Source organism: Canis lupus, chromosome 33 (genome assembly GCF_048164855.1).
Source record: "Canis lupus baileyi chromosome 33, mCanLup2.hap1, whole genome shotgun sequence".
Taxonomy (NCBI): domain Eukaryota; kingdom Metazoa; phylum Chordata; class Mammalia; order Carnivora; family Canidae; genus Canis; species Canis lupus.
In genome coordinates, this window is record NC_132870.1 from 30,301,254 (window position 1) to 30,320,947 (window position 19,694).

General features: G+C 39.2%; 1 protein-coding gene across 3 annotated transcripts in view; it reads right to left on the minus strand.

The window, feature by feature from the left end:
- Positions 1-1,244: 1,244 nt before the first annotated feature.
- Positions 1,245-19,694, minus strand: part of ELOVL6 (ELOVL fatty acid elongase 6) — a 137,649-nt gene continuing 119,199 nt past the window's right edge. For all 3 annotated transcript variants that reach the window (XM_072810311.1, XM_072810312.1, XM_072810310.1), the window contains exons 4-5: positions 10,643-10,794; positions 1,245-3,643 (exon numbers count right to left, since the gene is read on the minus strand). In XM_072810311.1, the coding sequence (XP_072666412.1) occupies positions 3,219-3,643; positions 10,643-10,794 (577 nt within the window). In that variant the 3' untranslated portion in view covers positions 1,245-3,218. The remainder of the gene's footprint in view (positions 3,644-10,642; positions 10,795-19,694) is intronic.

Consider the following 19,694-nt stretch of genomic DNA (forward strand, 5'->3'; position numbering starts at 1 on the left):
GTGTATTATCCCTCCCCCCTAATTTTTATTGTAGAGTGTGATTAGAAGGAGGAGAGTAAATGATCTGGAATAAAAACCTCAATACATGATTTTAATTTGGCACTTTGGCCTAGCATGGATTTAAATAACATTGTAGCTACTCTTTTCTCATTAGCAAAACTAGAAGGCCCAGATAAAACCTTCGGTTCTATGAATAGAGCATTTTTCATTAGAATGTTTTTCATTGCAAATTCCTAGACTTGGGTTGATACTCAGATCAAATTGCATGCACTTATATATATTTTTTTCAATCCAGAAATGTTTTCACCATAATGGGATTGAAATGCAGTAGAAAATCTCCAACAGAAAGATAATCTACTGCAGCATAGTGGGGGCAGTTCTAAAAACTTGCCTGCCCAAGTTTTTCTGGAATGTTAACTGACAGTAGGATTATCAATGTGGCAGTCAAGTCTCTGGTAGGATTGAGATTTGCCATGGGCTAGTGGTCCAGCCTCCTATCTTCATATAATTAATTAAGCAATTAAGCTGAGATGTTAAAAACACTGTATTAAACCTGTAATACCAGAATTTTTTAAAGTGTTTTTCTCTCCTCCCACGAGAAAGGTTGGAAAAGCCTTTAAATATATGTAGCCAATTTAAAAACTATTTATTAGACATTCAACTTGTAAACAAAAATTCTGAGTTCTCTCACAGATGAACATAAGTATGAATCTGTATCAAGATAAAAGTGCTTTGGAAGCATTATTTAGAGTCTATTTAAGGTCTATGCTCATTTCCTCTTATTCTAACCACATTAAAGGATCAATGATTAATCAATGGATTCAGCGATTAAATTAAATCAACCAGATAAGCTTGAACTGGTCCTTCAATTAAACTCAAGTCAGCTGTTATTTGGCCTTTTCCTCATTGGAATTACTCTGCTCATTTTCTTATATAAGAAAAAAAGCTTATTGCACAGTATCTGTCTTTTCAAAGCTCAAAAACATTATTTGCATCCTAAGAACCTAGTAGTTGGTATAGCAGTACTTATCTTTTTAGCTTGTGTCAGTTTTTGCCCTAATAATCACAACACATCCCTCCATCAATTGTTTCACATCTATGAACCAATGTCAAGACATCACAGACTGTCCAAAAAGTTTAACACGGATGTGACAATTTCCCAACCCTGCAAAGCCCCATCCCCACCCTGGGGTCTATCAGTCATGACCTGGTTTGCATGGATTCTTTGTTCATTGTTCAAACCATTCACACAGAATGGGATAAAACTTTATTCTTTTAAATTCCACACATAAACAAGATGCTGAGAAAGCCCTTGTCATCTCTGACAGAGAAGCGGAGCAGCTCTGTTTCATGAATGACAACACAATTAAAGCTAAAATAATATAAAAATAATCTGAAAAAAATCCCTTTTACTGTACACTCTCAAATAAAGCAAGAAAGATAAACAACGGTTTTCTTTTTCTGCTAGCCAGAAAACGTGTTCCTATTCATTTGGGCTTTGAAGTTGAGTGTACCCCACATCCGCGTGCATGTATGTGTGGTGATGCATGTATAATCTATGCAGTGTAGCCGCTAATCATTTCATCTAGTTTGTCTAATCATGAAGCTACTTAACCAATTAGAATACTAGCATATCACATTGAACAATTTTACATAATTGCTTCTTTGAAATACTAGGAATGTTTACACATTTATTTGGCTTGTAAAGGACTGTATTACAGATAATATTATATTATCTAGCTTTCTTTCTTTCTTTTTTAAAGAATATGGCTCTTAATAAATTGATTTTGAGTTCCAGAGCAGAAGTCCCTTTTAAAAAAATTTCTGAAGCTGACTTGAAGCAAGAAGATCTTCTGATTTGGCCAAAAATATGACGAGTATTTTATATCATTTAAAATTTGAAGGATAAGTCTATAGGGGGCCCTTTGTTGTCAACTGTTCCAGCCAAACTTGCCATGAAGCATTTGTTGAAGTATCTCCACTTGACCAGCAGAGGGCACTTTACACACCTCTGCATTGCTCGGCGAGCAAATGCAGATGATGCGGAAACACAGTGTTCACCCAATATCAGGAAGAGCCCTGCAGATTTCTTTTTGAGATTCACAAAAATATAGAAAATATGGACTGTACAACAGGGTTTCATTTGGGAAGTCATGAGTGTGTATGTGAAGACAAATAGAGAGGGGGTATACATAGTGTGTCTGTCGGATTGATTGGCTCCCTTCTTTCCCCACTCTCCTTTTCCCAGCTCAAGAACGCTATGGGGCTGGTCCTTTTTACAGGTGGTACAGAATCCATTTTCAAATCATTTGGTTGAGTTTTAACTTTTCTATTTTGTATTTACTCTTCTGTTCAAAAGCCTGGGGCAACTGAACCAAGGAAAATTCTTTACAGCTCATTTCAGAGTAGAAATTACAGTGAAATTATCAGGAATGCTCTGAGCTGGAGCCACCCCTTTAGGACCTGGTCTGCACTGTTTCCATCCTCCCAGAAAGAACCTTGGAAAAATATCATGCCCGTTTGGTGCTGGCAAACTGGCTAGCCCGAGACTGTGTTAGGAAGGGAGAAAACACCAGTCATCTCTTAGCTGAAATACAATTGTTTACATCCGTTTTCACGAGAGGTGATTAAGACGTCTTTTCTCACGAGGGGCTACAGCTACTAACCTCTCTTAAAAAGGCTTTAATTTTTGCAAAAGCATTACGGTTCTAGATATCCACCCTGTGTCTCTTCCATTTTGATCTGTTCTATTGGCTCCAGCTTAGTGTCAACAAAGATTAGAAAGGATTGTGTGGGTATGTGCTCGCACAGTTGCTTAAGCAAACTTCTTTCATTCTTAGAGAAATAGAACACTTAGTACATATGTTTTCCCCATAGAGTGTTAATAGCTTTTGTTTACCTTCTAGTTCTTTCTCTCTGTGCCTCTGGTTCACTTTTGTTATCCTCTGTCCTAGAGCTGACAGGTAAGGAGGGAATGGGGTTTCCCCAGCAGCAGTCCTTTGAGACGGAGGTGTCCTCAGTGAGTCCTCACCCAAAAAGGATCATAAAACTTACTGGGTTAAGTCAACCTTATTATCCCTAAGCTGCCTTGGGTTTTGTGTCTGCTCATGTGTTTTGTTTTGTTTTAGCTGCACCATATGTGATTCCTTGTGCCATTTTCTTTTGTCTATTGTTTTTCTTGATGACCCTGAGCTATGGCTTCCTCCTCAGTTCCAACACTATTCAGCCTTCGTTGTTTTCCTCCTCTTGCCGATGTAGGCCTCAAAGAAGAAGTGACAGAAGAGCACAAGGTAGCTGAGGTACATGAGTGAGGACCAGAAGATGTTCTGAAAGTGAGAGTGACACTGGTCATGTTGCATCCAGTAGAAGACCAGGTAGTTAATGACACAGCCCATCAGCATCTGAGTGATCTGGGACAAGGTGATGAACATGGCAAACTTCCGGGAAACTCGGAAGCCAGCCGCTCGCAAGGCATAGTAAGAGTACATCACGGCGTGCACGCCGTAGTTCATGGTCATGAACCAACCACCCCCGGCTACCATGTCCTTGTAGGAGTACCAGGAGTACAGGAGCACAGTGATGTGGTGGTACCAGTGCAGGAAGATCAGCTTTTGCTTCCTCAGAATAATGAATATTGTATCTCCTGAAAGACAAAGAAGGGAAAAGACGTACGTGAGCCCCTCAGCGGTGACATAACGATAATTCATATTTCCACGACGAGGTAGACAGCTTGAACTAGTCCTTGACAGGGAGATGGGCTGGGTTAGAATCCTGGACTGATGTCTGCTCGCTCTGTGGGCTTGGGCAAGCTACTTATCCTCACTGTTTTCCAGTTTCCGTAAAATGGAGGCAACAACAGTAGCTTGGAATTGTCTGAGGACTAAGATGTGTCTGAGGACTAAGCAGTGTGCCATCTTGGCCCGTGGAAAAAACACAGTAGATGTGACTTTTAGAAAAATGGCTTTACACAAAATCTTATCGGTCTTTGATCTAGAAGGGACATTAGCAATCACGTTACCCGATTTCTAACTCGACAATAAGGTTTAGGAAATATTAGCTGGAAGACTCAAGTGACCTCTCTCAGATCATCCGTCAATAAAGAGAAACAGATCAGAATTCAAGTGCCCAGCAAAAGGTTCACAGGCCGCTCTAGAGTCTCTTTCTTTGGTATATGGTGAAAGCTACCCCTAAAAAACCTATCTGTGTGAGCGCCCTGTAAAAGGTGAAGCCTTGGCAGACACTTGGCAGTCAGAAAAGTGAAATTGAAACAAAAGGCAAAAATAGAAAAAGAGAAGAAAAGTCACCTTCTACCATATTTGCTGAAGATAGTAACCTGAGTATTTCATACCAATGAATCGAGTGATAAGAACTGAGAATGACACATTTTTGTGAAGTTAACTGTGAGAAAGCTTTCCGGAATCTTTATTAATAATGTTCTTTTGAAGAAAAAGACCACCATTTCTCAGGTAGGAAATTTATGTTATAGAAGCTAGAATTATGCTCAGGTAGGTAGATGCTATTTATATGTAATGAGTCTCTAAAAAGCCTTAGGGATATAAAAAAATATACTGTAGAACACTTATGTACAAATGGATGAAGAAAAAGCAAAGTAACACATATACACAATTCCATTAATGAGTATGAAAAAAGGAAGAGACATGGGGGACAAAATAGGACTTATGCTCCATTATCTTTGCTATCTCTGTGTTCTTCTCAGGTATGGGAAAACCCAATCTCCTTCAGGACTTTTGGTGAAATCACACTTGATTAGTTTCTGTACAACAAGGAGAGCTAGCAGGTCCCTCTTCTCATTCTGAAATCTAATTAAACACAAAGGGAATTAGTACTTATCCTTGTCTTATCCCTCATACTTCATGGATGCCCCAAAACATTTGGCACTAGGAAAGGTCAAGGAGTGCGAGGCCTTGGGAAGTGTTTTAAAGTTCTGATGGACATGGTTGGAATAACACAGGTGGTACCCCATTCCATTCAGCAGGAGCTATCTGTTTCTCTACTGAATCATTAAACGTTATTACTTCATATTTGTTTAAAACAGAAAAGGAGAGCTACCACCAGTTGCTGCATTTCCAAACATGTTTATTATAAAATTTCCTCTGAATTCCTTTTCTCCCTTGTGAGATGCCTGACATATTATGCCTATAAATGTCAGACAGACTGATCATGATTGATGGTGATAGTAACTCTGACTTGTGTACGTCAGGGACACAACTGGTATCAGGAGACCTTCTTAGTGTTCAACTGTGCTATTTTTGTGTGCCTGTCAAAGAGCCACCATTTCTGTGTAATTACTACTCTGTGCCTCCCTTTGCTCAGTAAACTATAATGTAGACACAATTATTTCAGCCTACTTTTGTTCACAGTGGAGAGAAGGTAGAAGTCCAAGGAATTACACGATATGAAACAAATTCAGTCATTCATAATTGAGAAGATGTTTTTTTTTATGAGCCTCTAAGCATGAATGAAATGTATAAGCCACACAATATCCACATGCATTGTATTAAGTTATCTGCTATAGAGAAATAAGTCTCTTATCCTTTCTAATTCTTTAGATTTAATTTTACCTCAATCATCACCCTTACATTAAAACTTTATTGTCTAAAGAACAATTTGAGTGTGAGGAGAGTAATAGGGAACAAAAGATACACCTATTAGAATGGGCTAACCTGGAATGAAAAGCGGAACCTATAATTCTGGTATTGAAACTTGTATTGTGTTTTTCCTGTTGGCCTGAGTAGGGGGTCTCAGATCTCACGAAGAGGGGGCATGAATGAGACACATTAGGCCTTTCCATTTAATATGAGGGAGCTGGAGGTGAAGGACATGTCATGGCTTCATTTTTTTTTGAAGATTTATTATTTTTGGGGAAAGAGAAAGAGAGAATAAGGGGGGGTTAGGGGCAGAAGGAGAGGGAAAGAGAAACTCAAGCAGACTCATGCTGAGCACAGATACTGACATACGGTTTGATCTCACAACCCCTGAGATCATTACCTGTGCTGAAACTAAGAGTTGGACACTTAATCGACTGAGCCACCTAGGGGCCCCAATGTTATAAGGTCTTTAAAACATGAGATCTTTGAGTTCCTTTAAGAATTTTTTTCTGGAACAGACATACAGGATGGCAGGTGGAGTAATGAAGAGGGGTATTTTTCAATAATAGCCCTAGAGCCTTTCAGGAACACTATTCCAACGCCATATCAAGGTTACTGTCCCCAAGAAGGCTGTTGATGTAGGGAATGGTAGTTTCCACTGGGTAAGGGAAGGGGAGACTGGTGAGGTTCCAGAAGGGCCTCTTAAGACATCCTATGTTGTTTTTGTTGTTTGTTGTTGTTTTTAATATTGCAGCTGAGATGCATCAGTCACACAACCCTGGAAGTTATACATTATTTTTCTTCTGGGGAAACTGCATAATATCGCACTTGATTTGTCATGAGCCAGTCATACCAAGATATGTATTTACAGGCCTGCCAAAAGCTACTAAATGACCTAGAAATGCAAACCAAAGATAGGGACTGTGTATTTGATGTTGGCCAACCAATCTTTCTTGGTCAAAGGTCTGGTTGGCATTATGGGAAGAATGTTGACCAACAATAAGCAGTGGGACTTTTGACTCTTGAACGATTCGGCCACGTCACGTATTTTAGTGACCGCTGGTTCATGTTTTCTTTACCCCAGTCTCTCTAACTTTTGATTCAGCCTTTTTCGGCCAAGAGCCAGTGGGCAGGGAGAACATGGTATTCGCAGTCCAAGTGTCCCTCTTAAACTATGTACCTCTAGTCCATGTCCCTGTTAAGTACAGATGTCTGTGCCGCTTTGAAGAAGTCAATCAGCATTTAGAAATCCCCAGGGCACTCACAGTAACCAAAAGGCGGGGGAGCCCACTATGTGTGGTTTGTCATAGATGGCTGTGCCCCTCTTCGCAGAGTTAGCTGGAGCTCTGCTGAGTCAGAGTTTCAAAAACAATGACAAGCTCAACTGAGCAAGGACCTAGACTCAGAGCAGATGTTTCCAAGTATTAACAAAAGCAAATCTCAGCAGGTTTTAATATGATTCAAACAGTAGGCGCGCAAAGATTTTGGCACACAAAGCAGGTTGGTGGTTCTCTTCTCATTTGTTCTAATGGATCGTAACTCTATAATTCACTGAAATGAGCTCATTGTTTTCTGCTGAAACAGAAAGCCCTTCTTGCTATTAAAGAGTTCAGTGAAGGAGGAATGGTGATAGTGTTTTATGGGTAGTGTCAGTGGAGAAGATGAAAAAGTGCTAGAGAAGCATGATGGTGTTGATTGTGCAATAATGCAAGTGTTCTTAATAACACAATCCTGGACACTTAGAAATGGTAAATGTTATGTGTATTTTGTCTGCCCCCCTCCCACAAAAAAGTACAGAGAAAACTGCAGGCATGCAGATTTTGGTGGGAAAATAGAGTTTTAGTATTGAACACAGAACAACTATTCCTTCTCACAAGAACCTTCTCTTTCTGCTGTACAGAAGGGAGTCTAGAATCTTAGAGTATTGTAAAACAGAACTTAGGACCTAAAAATAAGAAAAGTTCTCAATAATCCAAGTGGGTAGATCTTTCTTAATTAAATAGTAGCAGCAATGTCTTCTAGGAGTGAAAAGACTGAAAAGGGATTTAACTTCCAAAATGAACAAAAAGGCATCCAAGAAAATGTGTTCGCTAAGTTAGGGCTAGGGGCTGGTTATCTCTGAAGCACTCAAATGGCACTGATTTTTGGATCTATTTTGATTCAGCAGTTTAGTTTGGGAATACTATTGTCAATAAGCTCCAGAATACTTGAAAGAAAATAGGCATATCTTAAAATTGAAGAAAGGGTACTCTGACCATGAAAATACCTCTAAAATGAATCTGAAACCACATAAAGAATATCACTAGCCTCATTAAAGAACTAGATCAAGTTTAGGATTTTATTTTTTTTCCAACTCTTTAGCTCATTGTCAACACTTCAATCCTATTATTTTAACTGTGAAGAAATGGATTGTTTGATATCCAACCTACAAACCACTATGGTGAGTGAGGCTTCTTAGGGAAAGGGATTATCAGAATAATGGCACAAGGGACCACAGAACAGTTCCTTCTGGGCTCAAGAGGGAATAGAATTGTGTTCAACTATAATGTCGACATTGGGGCAGAAAGGAGTGGCATGTCTGGATCTTGATTAAATTAAGACAGGTGATTAATTAGCAGGATCCAGACCAACACTCTAACAAGACAAAGGACAACAGCCCAAATATCTCTAAGGGTTTCACTAATGGCTCATATCTGGAAATCCTAACTCTGTCCGCCATCCTAAAACTTTGATGTCCATCTGGAACAGAAGATAGGAGGACAGACAGTACAGGTCTACTCATGTCTTTGAGGAAAAATGACCACTATGAATAGGTTGAGGTGGCTCTTCAAGAAATCATTCTAAAGGTAAAAGGGATTATTTTAGTTTCAAGTCCCTCAAATACAACTGGATGAAATTCAGAGCACAGACAAGAAGCCCTTGCAAGGAAAAGGATTTCTAGAAGCAAAGAATGAGAGGTTCCTTTTTTGCGATTTAAGGTGTTAAGGGCCAAAAGCAGAGAGGCACCATTGCTAATTTTTTTTTAAAACTGTTGACAGTAGTAACATAGAAATTGTGAAAGTGTTCAGTGGTGGCCTGTAGGGGGAGTCACATGTTTCATGCCTTTATTGTATTCATGCATCTGTAGTCAGTACTGTATCAAAAAAGATGAGGAGTATAATAAAGATACTTATTATACAGCAAAAATTAAAAGTCAGAGAGAGGTGATATTTCTCATAGTGAATAATTCTCAAACATTAATAATGCATGAATTTTAAAGAAAATGTCATAAAACCCCAATAGAATACATGAGAATACATGCTCACATTCTCAGACCAACAGTTTGAGAAAAAGTAATCTGATTCAGAAACGCTATGAATCTAAAGAATCATTATGAAAGAAATATATCTGGCAAGACTGTCTTTTGTTCCATCTATAAATGAAAACACAGAATTTAAATGTTCCCATAGAATTCTGAAATTCCTAAAAACACATCTGTCTTAGGCACTGTCTATAGCTCCAAGTTTAAAAAACATTTTTCTAGCCTAAAATTTGGCAGCTTGTGCTCTCAATTCAAATAGGAAAAATAGCCTCCTGGGGCCTGGCTCATACAATTCATATCCTAAATTTTTTTTTAGAGGAATTAGACATTCCATCCTAGCCCCTATTAAATGCCTATTGTAGGAGTTTAAATATGTTAAGTGAATGAATGACTACATCCTTACAAATGCATTTCAATCTAAGTCTGCTTTCATGGGCTGTGTGTGTGCACACGTGCACACACAACGGTGATCTAGTTATTTTGGACTGTAGAGGAACCATTTCCATACCCTTGCTCCTCTTAGCAAAGGTTTTCCGAAGTCTTCCTCTGCTGCTCTTCCCTTGACTTTGACTTGGGAAAACAATGGTCAAACCAACTGCCCGCTCTTTGTAGGCAGCAGGTGTACAGCAGCTGGTAGAAAGTGGATAGGTTGCCAACCTACATATCGGAGAAATGTCATATCTTTTGTGAACTGACACAGGACATGAACTAAAGATACTTTATAAAGAAAGACTGTGGATAGTTTGTATTGTATGTGGCTTATAAGGAAAGTACAACCTCTAACCCCCTTTTTAGGAGAAAGAGGAGAGGGAACACAATCTATAAGTCTTTTGAACTAAATAATACAATTCTTAATTCCCAATAAAAAATTTAAAAACTCAGAGAATCAATAGGTGTTCCCTAAGGATATATACGTGTTTGTGAGATGCCGGCCAGTACTGCTCATGAATGAACCCAGAGTTTATGATCACCAGCAGATCCCTTTCTCCAGCAGTAAAGATGTTTTCCTGGTGAACCACATTCATATCGTATCCCTGCCACTAATTTGTCACTGTTTGCATGAACCTGAACCACACTCATATTCAAAACCATTAAAGGGCTAAAGGAAAAACCTTAGGAATCTATGTACATAGCCAGGATTTTTTATTCAGTTCTAGAAGGAGAGCCATACTCCTCTTCTCCAAGGCCCATCTCTTGGATGATTCAAATCAAACAACACCAGAAACCAGCCCTTAGCATTTGTTAATTAGAACATGAGGACACCCAACAGAAAGCCTAGTCTCCTCATCTGAATCCTAAGGCCGGGGTGAAAGACTGTTTCCACGTGGGACTGGGAGAGAGCTGCATTGCGAATGGATTCTCCTCCATATTCTCATTTTAGCACAGCCGTTGGTGTGCCGGACAGAAGGGACTGTGTAGATTATATATGCCCCTGGAAGGGATTTTCAGTAGTGCCTGGAAGTCCACACGCTTCTGTAAACTATTTTGCTCTTTATATACACGATGTACAACTGTCAAGACGGAGAGGAGGAGAGGAGAGAAAAAGACTGTGAAAAAGTTAATCAAGCACTGAAATTCATTAATTATAACTTTCCTGCAACCAACAACACAGGTTGTTGTTTCCTGCAACAAACAACCAAATTGTTTCTTTGTTCATTTCAAAATAAATACCATGGGTGTGTAGCAACCAAGGGGGGCAGGGGGTGGAAACGGAAGGAGAGAAGACACTCACCTAGTTCGGGTGCTTTGCTTAGCACAAATGCATAAGCCCAGAATTTGCTGACAGGTCCATTGTAAAAACTCTGGTCACAAACTGACTGCTTCAGGCCTTTGGTCATCAGAATGTACACCATATAAGCACCAGTTCGAAGAGCACCGAATATACTTCATAATGAAAAGAGAAAAGAAACAACATTCAGGAAAAAAATTTCATTTCTGACATTACCCATACTTAGAAGACTGTCTGCCACTGATGGGAAAGAGATATACAGATGATTCATATTCATTTGCATTGATCCAGAAGCATCATCAAATGTTTTGTAAACAAGAGCAACAAAACTTCTCAGTGCTTTATTCTGAAGACCATCCATACACGGTGCTCCTTGCTCCCCATCGATGTACCAAAAAGAGGTCACGGCAAAGCAGAATGGATTCAGGGCAGGATCGAATGAAGAAGTTAGTGACCTTTATGCTTCAGCTTGAGAACTCTCCCTTAGGAATGAGATGGGATTGGCTGAAAACTCTTGGAACGATCAAGCCTGTCCTATGTCTAATCATTTTCGAAGCACCCCCCACCCCCCGTCCTGCTCCCAGCTTGATTGCCTGAATACCTGTTTGCTTCTCTCAGCCAACTCTTCCTTTACATTTGGACTGGCCTTATCAGCGTAGACCTCCTCAGCTACCTATCGTTTTGGACCCCTGCAGGAGCCTCTAAACCACAACCATCATCGGTTCCCCCCTTATACTCTCTGATCCATCTCTCTCCCGGAAGCCAGCAGGAGAAGCTAGCTCTCCACTCAAGTTCACTCCTCCTACTAGTGTAACCACATACCAACACTGTTCGAACCCTGTTCTTCCAAGTCCCATCTCGTGTTTGCCTCCACACAGGCAAGGTACTCAAAGATAGCTGAAAAGTAAACTGACTTATGGCTTTTTTATCAAGGAACTGCCAAGGAAACAAGAGAGTTCAGAAATGTGTTGAGCTCAATAATGCAACCTGGAGAGTGAGAGAGCTTTGCAGCTGGAACAAGCAGTCTCCATTCCAGAGTGATCCCCTAGGCATATGTCCTAGAGCACGCAGACCACGCTCATGACTGGAAACAAAGTTGGCTGACCGCGTGGGGAGCCGTCCTTGGCCATCCTTCTTCTGGCAGCATCCCTTCAAGGGTCTAAGTCAGTTAGGAGATTAACCAGTAAACAGCTGTTGCAATGTGCAGCAGCCTCACCAAATTGGGACCAGGAGTTTTCGTCTCTCTTCAGAGGCATTATTGTTTATTTAACATTTCTTAAGAGTTGCTTCAGAATAAGTCATTTAGGGACGCCTGGGGTGGTTCAGCCCAGGGCGTGATCCTGATCCTGGAGACCGGGGATCGAGTCCCACATCAGGCTCCCTGCATGGGGCCTGCTTCTCCCTCTGCCTGTGTCTCTGCCTCTCTTTCTCTCTGTGTCTCTCACGAATAAATAAATAACATCTTTAAAAAAAAAAGTCATTTACTAAGGCCATGGGGTCCACACACATGCATCCACCAACCAGAACTAAAGATCAACTTTCCATAAAACCAAGGTAATAAAGTTGCATTCCTGGCAATTGTTTATTAAGTTGGGACTTTGTAAGTAGTTTCTCAAGTGATGCACAGCCTACATTAAATGGAGTTACTCTTTCCAACATATAAAATGATCCTGCATAGGATTTTTGGTGTCACTTTACAGTTGTAGATCCTATTTAATCCTTTAGTAGCTTCCTGATGCCTACAGAATAAGAACCGCACCCCCCCCCCCCAACTCCTTAATAGGACCTACAAAGTTCTGAATGGCTTCTCTGTCCTCAGTCTCCACCCTTCGCACCCGCTATTCTCTTCCTGCTCGGTGCAAGCCAATCATTCTAGCACCTTCTTATTCTTATCCGTTCTGTTTCCTGCCCAAGGAACTTTGCATATATGTCCCTCCCAGGGAGCTTTTCTCCCTGTTCACCCCAAGGCTGTTCCTTCTCACTTTATCTCAAAGAAATGTCCCCTCCTAGTGGAATGACCTGTGTCTTTATAGTCAAAAAACTGTCCTAACTGAAGAGCGGAGAACTGGATTTCATTGGTAAAGTCAGGTAATGGAGATTTTTCTGTCTTACTGGAATTAATTTTTTATGTGTTGTCTACCTCGTCGGATGATGGCTAAATTGTAATATGAAAAGTTGCCACCATTACCAAGTTAAGGTACTTGGCACATTGGACCCTTTGTGCTGCTATGAAGGTAACATGGAAGTATGGATGTGGACAAAACTAACTCAGAGAGGATGGCAAAGTATTCCTGCAAAATGTGACCGAGCTATGGAGTTAACCAATCTTTCAATGACCCTATTGCAAAGCTTCTTGGTTTTGATAAAACTTTTTTATCGTACAAGCGTTTGGGGTTCTGCTTTCAATTACTTGCACTCCAGGAGACGTAACACACAAGATCTGATTTTCAGTAGATCTTTGAACACTAGTTAACATTTTGTGGCTATGCAATGCATCTAAGTCAAAATACTGCTGGTCAGCTACTTACTACATAAGTTATCTGCTTTCCATAAACCAGTGGGAAGGAAATAAGTCAATGACTTTTGAATAAGCCCAAAGCAGAGAAACACACAAGTGACACAACTTTCAGTATGTATCACTCTCTGCTCATTAGTCCCTGGTCTAGGACTTTTCTGAACCATTAGCATATTGTCTGAAATATGTGATATTATAAATTGTACTTTTACAACAGAGTTATTTTTAGCCATTTGGTGTGTGTTTTTTTTTTTTTTTTTAGTTTGTTGCCTCCAATTTTAGTGGTTCTGATTTCAAAATGACAATTTTCTCATTTTTTCAAAGTAAATAAGTAAAATTCTCAGTAAAAAACCAGAACCACTAAGTAAATTTAACGGTACAGCTCATACATGGTCATTTATAGTTTTATATTTTCAGGTAAGTGGAAGGGGAATGTTCTGTTCAGGCGTTAAAGATTGGGGTGTTGCTTTTGTTTTTTTGTTTTCTTCATTCTGTGAACTAGCTAATTGTAAGGAAATAGTGTAAAAACTCATCTTCATTAGTAACCAATTTATCAATAAATCACATCCATCACTGTTGTTGAATGTTCAAAGACTGAAATGGATAAGAAAATCTCTTCACTAAAGGAGCAGAGTTTAAGCTCAAAAACAAAATAAAACAAACAAAAAACACCCAGAGCTAACGCCAGCCCACTGTTCACAGCAGGTAGAGCCTCTCCTCTACTGTGTTTTGCTGCTAGACTCTGTGCTTTACACATGATCAGAGTAGACAGTGCCTCTGGAATAGTCACTGTCCTTTAATCTTCTTGAGTCTCAAAAATCGTTGCAGTTTATACCCGATTTCTTTCTCTCTCTTTTTTTAAGATTTTATTTATTCATGAGAGACACAGAGAGGCAGAGGCATAGGCAGAAGGAGAAGCAGGCTCCATGCAGGGAGCCTGATGCAGAACTTGATCCCAGATCCCGGGATCACGCCCTGAGTCGAAGGCAGACGCTCAGCCTCTGAGCCACCCAGGTGTCCCTACACCCGATTTCTTTAAGTATTGGCACAGTTTAATTTATTCTTTCAACTGTTAAATATTTATTGGCAATGTCCCCGGTGCCGGGGTGATAAGAATCAATAAGTTTACTCTGGCTGGTGGTGGTGGTGGTACTGGAAGACTTCAGACGAAGTGGTATTTGACTTAGAGACAAATAGGTGTTTGAAGTTTGGAGGTCAGGGTACAAGGAGGTCATCAGAGCACCGGAGAATTAAAAATTTCGATATGATGTTGCCACAATATTGCTGGCAACAAATGTATAGCACATATTATTGTCCCATATCTGGACATAAGCCTCACTCCCTAAGCTCTGAACAATAAGGCCGACTCAGAACAGAGGACAGTGCATTTTTCAGGGAAACCGTCAGTGCCAGCCATCGGGCCTATGTGTCTGTGGGCAAAGGCGCTTTGTTGTGATGTGACAATGCTCCTGCCGGGGAGCCGTCAGGGAGCTACTTAGCCAAAGGGATGATTGTCATCTGTGAGAAGCCAGTAGCTCTGCCCCTGGTACATCTCAGCCATGGTATACTTTGGAACCATGTGGCTTCTTATTCTAACTAGGCACGGGCCGTTAGGCTATGATACTTTACCAAAATATATTTTAGGTCAGGAGACATTTCCTTCTTAAGTTACATCATCTTTTTTTCTTTAATTAATTCATTTATTTAAGTCATCTCAACACCAATGTGGGGCTCACAACCCTGAGATCAAGAGTTGCATGCTCTACTAAGTTACATCATCTTGAGAGACAGTGTTATGTAAAAGGCAAATACGCAGCTTATGTTTTGCTACTCGCAGTCTTGTCCTTGCTTATACTCGTGGCAGATATTTCTGATCAATCTTGACACTCTTTCTGGCCATGCCTGGACTGAGCACCAACACTCTCAACCACTCTAAACCATTCTGACAAATGAGGGCTGCAAATTCTAGTCACACAGTGCTCTCACTTGCTCATTTTATGACTGAGCAAACTAACTTCTGTAAGTCTTTATTCATCTGAAATGTTAATAGTGTCTAATGTGCATAGCAGTTCTATGAATCTTGTAGGACAATATAAGTAAGGTCTTTAGTTAGCATAGAGCCTCTGATTTCTAGGTGCTGAATAAAACGGTTTTTATTATATTATTACTTTATTACTATTTATCATTATTATTAATGCCACTTTACTTGGTCTGTCCTTCAATTTGGAAAAGCACTTTTACCTGTCTAATCTCACTGTGTTAGGTGAGAGAGGTCAAAGCTAATTAGCCCTAACTGAAAGTGAAGAAAATATATAGACAGAGAATTTGATTTGCACTGATGACTGTTCATATCATTAAGCATTTTGTAGAAAGTGTTTACTGTCAAGGTGTTTCATTCCATGAGCCAACTTTGCACAAAACAAGTGACAGCCAGCAAGTTCACAATAGGATGTGAAATATGCATTTTCCACAAAACATCTTAAAGGAGAACATCTTTTTCTTTATGGAAAAGCCTCTGGTTCATGAAAAATTTTTTTCAATCAGATGATAAAGATTATTCTAAATCTAGGACCTCAAAGAGGCTGAGAGTCTGGGCCATCATATTTAGTGAGGGCAGATTAGTGCAATACTGTATGTCTATTCCAGCTCTAAGGCTACACTGGCACTTTTTATTAAGAAATATATATATTTTAAAAATATTTTATTTATTTATTCATGAAAGACACAGAAACATATGCATAGGGAAAAGCAGGCTCCCTTTGGGGAGCCTGATGCAGAACTCGATCCTAGGACCCTGGGATCATGCCCTGAACCAACGGCAGATGCTCAACCACTGAGCCACCCAGGTGCCCCAAGAAATACATAATTTTTCTTGTTGTAGTCCAGTTTTGATTGTTAACAGATATTGGACTAGGAGAAAGCATGGTGAAGGGAGAAGTGAATGTTTCTGCTCTTTTTCAGCTATGGTAGGCACAAAGCCAGCAAGATCTGGAAGAAAGCATGGCCCTTATTAACTAAGGTGCTTCTTCTCAAACAAATGTTCTACATTAGTCCAGAAGAAGTCTGCTTCTTCATCATTAGCCATTTGCCATGGCATGCACTCAAGGAAATACCAAGAATGCCTATTGGACTGTAAATTGTGGTACTCGGAGTGGAAGAGGGAGGGAGCCTTCTCTCTTACACTATACATATATTTCTGCTTTGCTCGACTGTTTTAAAACAAGCATGTATTAGATTGACAATTGGAAAAAAAATTTAAATGTGTGCTTAGCTACAACTGATGTAATTAATAATCACAATTGTCCTAGCTTGCAAGGCTTTACAGAAACTTTTTAGTGTGAAGTTGAGATAAAACACTAATCCCTAACCAGCCAGCCCATGGATGACACATGGCCATCGAGACTAGTGGGAAACACTGGGAGGCAATACATGTATATCCGGTTGGATTCTTCTTTAGACACATAATATGCTACATTACACACATGTTGAAACGTTTAGAGTAAAAGTTTGGAAAACAAGTTCTCATTTTCAGGTTTTATTAGTTTTTTTCCCTTCACAAGGGAAGTATTGGAGATCTTTCTGAAAAAAATGTGAGAGACATGGCAAATTTTCTTTCAAACCCTGGCTTTTACCATGAGGCCTAATCATTTATCAACTTGAGAGAAGTTGGAATAACTGTATTCCAGTCTTCCAATTTTACTGCCATCCCAAGTGGATATTCTGAATAATCCCAATAATAATCACAGAATTCCAGAATTCTGCTCTGGGTAGAAGGACTCTTAGGTATAATCATCAATAATCCTTTCAATTATTTCAGCTTGAACATCAATGGTAGATAAGCTTAGTTTTACGCTGTTCTCTTATTGGGCCTCCACTTACATGCAAGGGATTTTGGAATCCAAACAAAGTTTCTGAAAGATTTTTATTCTAAAGTGCCAACCACTTGAACCCCTCACCCTGCTAACTCAACAACCAAAGGTGTAATTACTTTTAGGATTGGGCAATGAAAATGTTTTATTATACTTGTATCCTATAATCAGAAAAAGGAAAAAAAAAAGTGTGAGATTTTGTCAGTTGTCAAAACATGACAACAGTTGATCCAACAGTAGCAACTCTACAAACATAGGAGAGGTCACTGATTTTCCTGATAACGAAACCTGAATTATCATTTGTCATAGACTCTGACAGTTTTCAGAGTAGTAGAATATTCAGTGATCCCAGAAGAGGTTAAAGCAAATTAACAACAACCCCACAATGCACTCTAATGCCTTTCGATTCCAGAGTTAATACAGGATTACAGTGCTTGTGTTGTGGAATAATGGCATCTCCATGTCACATCATCTATTTATTTATTTATTTATTTATTTATTTATTTATTTATTTATTTATTTATACAAAGTGCAATCTGGCTTCTAAAGCTTTTCCACACCTGATGACAGGCATCTTTAATAGAGAATGTCTACTTAAAGTTTGGTCTGATATTTAGCGTATGTTAAAAGTACATTTTCTAATAATATAACAAACCAACAAGATGTACACTTTTTTTGCCCAATAAATCATCAGTTAAATGGGAATATACATTGTAGTTTTTGATAATTTACTTCCCCTACTCTTTAACAAGTAGAGGAGGGTACAATTTTATCTCAGTTACTGAGTGATCGTTTCTGGGTTTGACTCACTTGTCTTGATTGGAATGTTTAACCAGACATTTCCATTAGAAAGTCTTTCAAACAACTTGTGGACCAAGACACATGAGGCTAAAATTGCATATTATATATATCAAAATTGAAAATACACACATCTTCTATTATAGTACTTCCATCGTTGGAAACACAACATACCCTTCAGGCAAACTTGCAAAAATAAGCCATACTGTGTGTTTCATAATATAGAAAAGATTGTTAGAACATAACCTAAAAGTCCATTGATATGAGAAGGCTTAAATAAATTACAACAAACATAATACAACTATAAAGTGTGCCAGGTATATCCGCCTTAGGTGCTGACATGGAGAAGCTCCAAGATATAGGATGATTAATCAAGTGAAAAATACAAGGAGCGAAACATTCAGTATGGTATGATCCAATTGGTGTACATTTTAAAAAGGTTATAAGGTTACACATACATGTACTCATAGCTACAGAAATACTTATGGAAAAAAAACCCTTCAAACTGTTAACAATGATTCTTACCAGAATTTTGTTTTACAACAGCCATGTATTGCTCTTTCTCAGAAGCTATTAGAAACCTAATTTTTAGTGCCCATTTCTAATATTTATAATCTGATGCTAAATAAGTCTTGGGATTTTATTCTTAAAAAAAAAAAAGGATATGTTAAAAGTCTAAACAGTCTTAGGTAATGACTGCTTTGCTTCTCAGAGATCAGTCAGATTAGATGGAGGTTTTAGTCTAGAGAGGAATCAGATAGCCAATAAGCAATCATGAAAAAGACCAGAAATTAATCATTGAAAACTGAGTAAAAGTACTGAGTAGAAAAGCTGAGCCTACTTCAGGAGGGGAGGATACATATGGCCTCTGTGGAGAACTATCACTTAAGCCTTGAAGCATGATGTAGTTCCCACTTCATTTCTTGTGATGGTACCTAACTGTCAAATAGTATCACAGATGATATGCATGAACTCTTAATTAAAATATTCCATGTTGGGCAGCCCGGGTGGCTCAGTGGTTTAGTGCCGCCTTCAGCCCAGGGCCTGATCCTGGAGACCTGGGATCAAGTCCCACATCGGGCTCCCTGCATGGAGCCTGCTTCTCCCTCTGCCTGTGTCTCTGCCTCTCTCTCTCTCTGTGTCTCTCATGAATAAATAAATAAAATCTTTATAAAATAAAATAAAATATTTCATGTTGCAGTGTGCAATCTATCGGACCTAAAGGCTTCATGGAAGAAGTGGTAGGTGAGGGAAGTCTTGCAGAGACTACATAGAAGGTATCTTAATAGGTAACACGGTTCCCTGACAGACAAACAGGAAGTGGGTGCACACTCTAGGAATGCTCTCTCCACTCCCCACAAATCTGCTCATTAAATCTAGAAAATTTCAGTCTCAAACAGATTTTTTTTTTTTCAAACAGATGTTCTTATTTAATCTTTGTCAGGAAGGGTTTACTCAATTCACTTTCTGATGTATCCGTTTATTCTCAACTTGGAAAACTAAGCATTAAAAAAAAGGAAAAGCCTTAGGAGTCTGAGTATTGCTTAGATAATACTGTGGGTATAGTACTTGCATCTGGAGCATGCAACTGGATATAACACACTTTCTCCAGGTATCTGACAAGGCAAAGAAATGCTGGCTCAAGTTTAAAAAAAAAAAAAAATCACCTGATAAAAAACAGCTTCGCAGGGTGGGGAAGCAAGACGAGTGGGGAGATTAAAAAATAATAATGGTAAGGACAATTGGTATGATGATAGATCCCAATTAGAATTCCCTCCCCCCAAAAAACATAATATCTGCCTACAGAACTCCTAACATTTTAATTTGAATTTGAAATTTTAAGATCCCACAGTGTCTCATAAAACAGACAGGA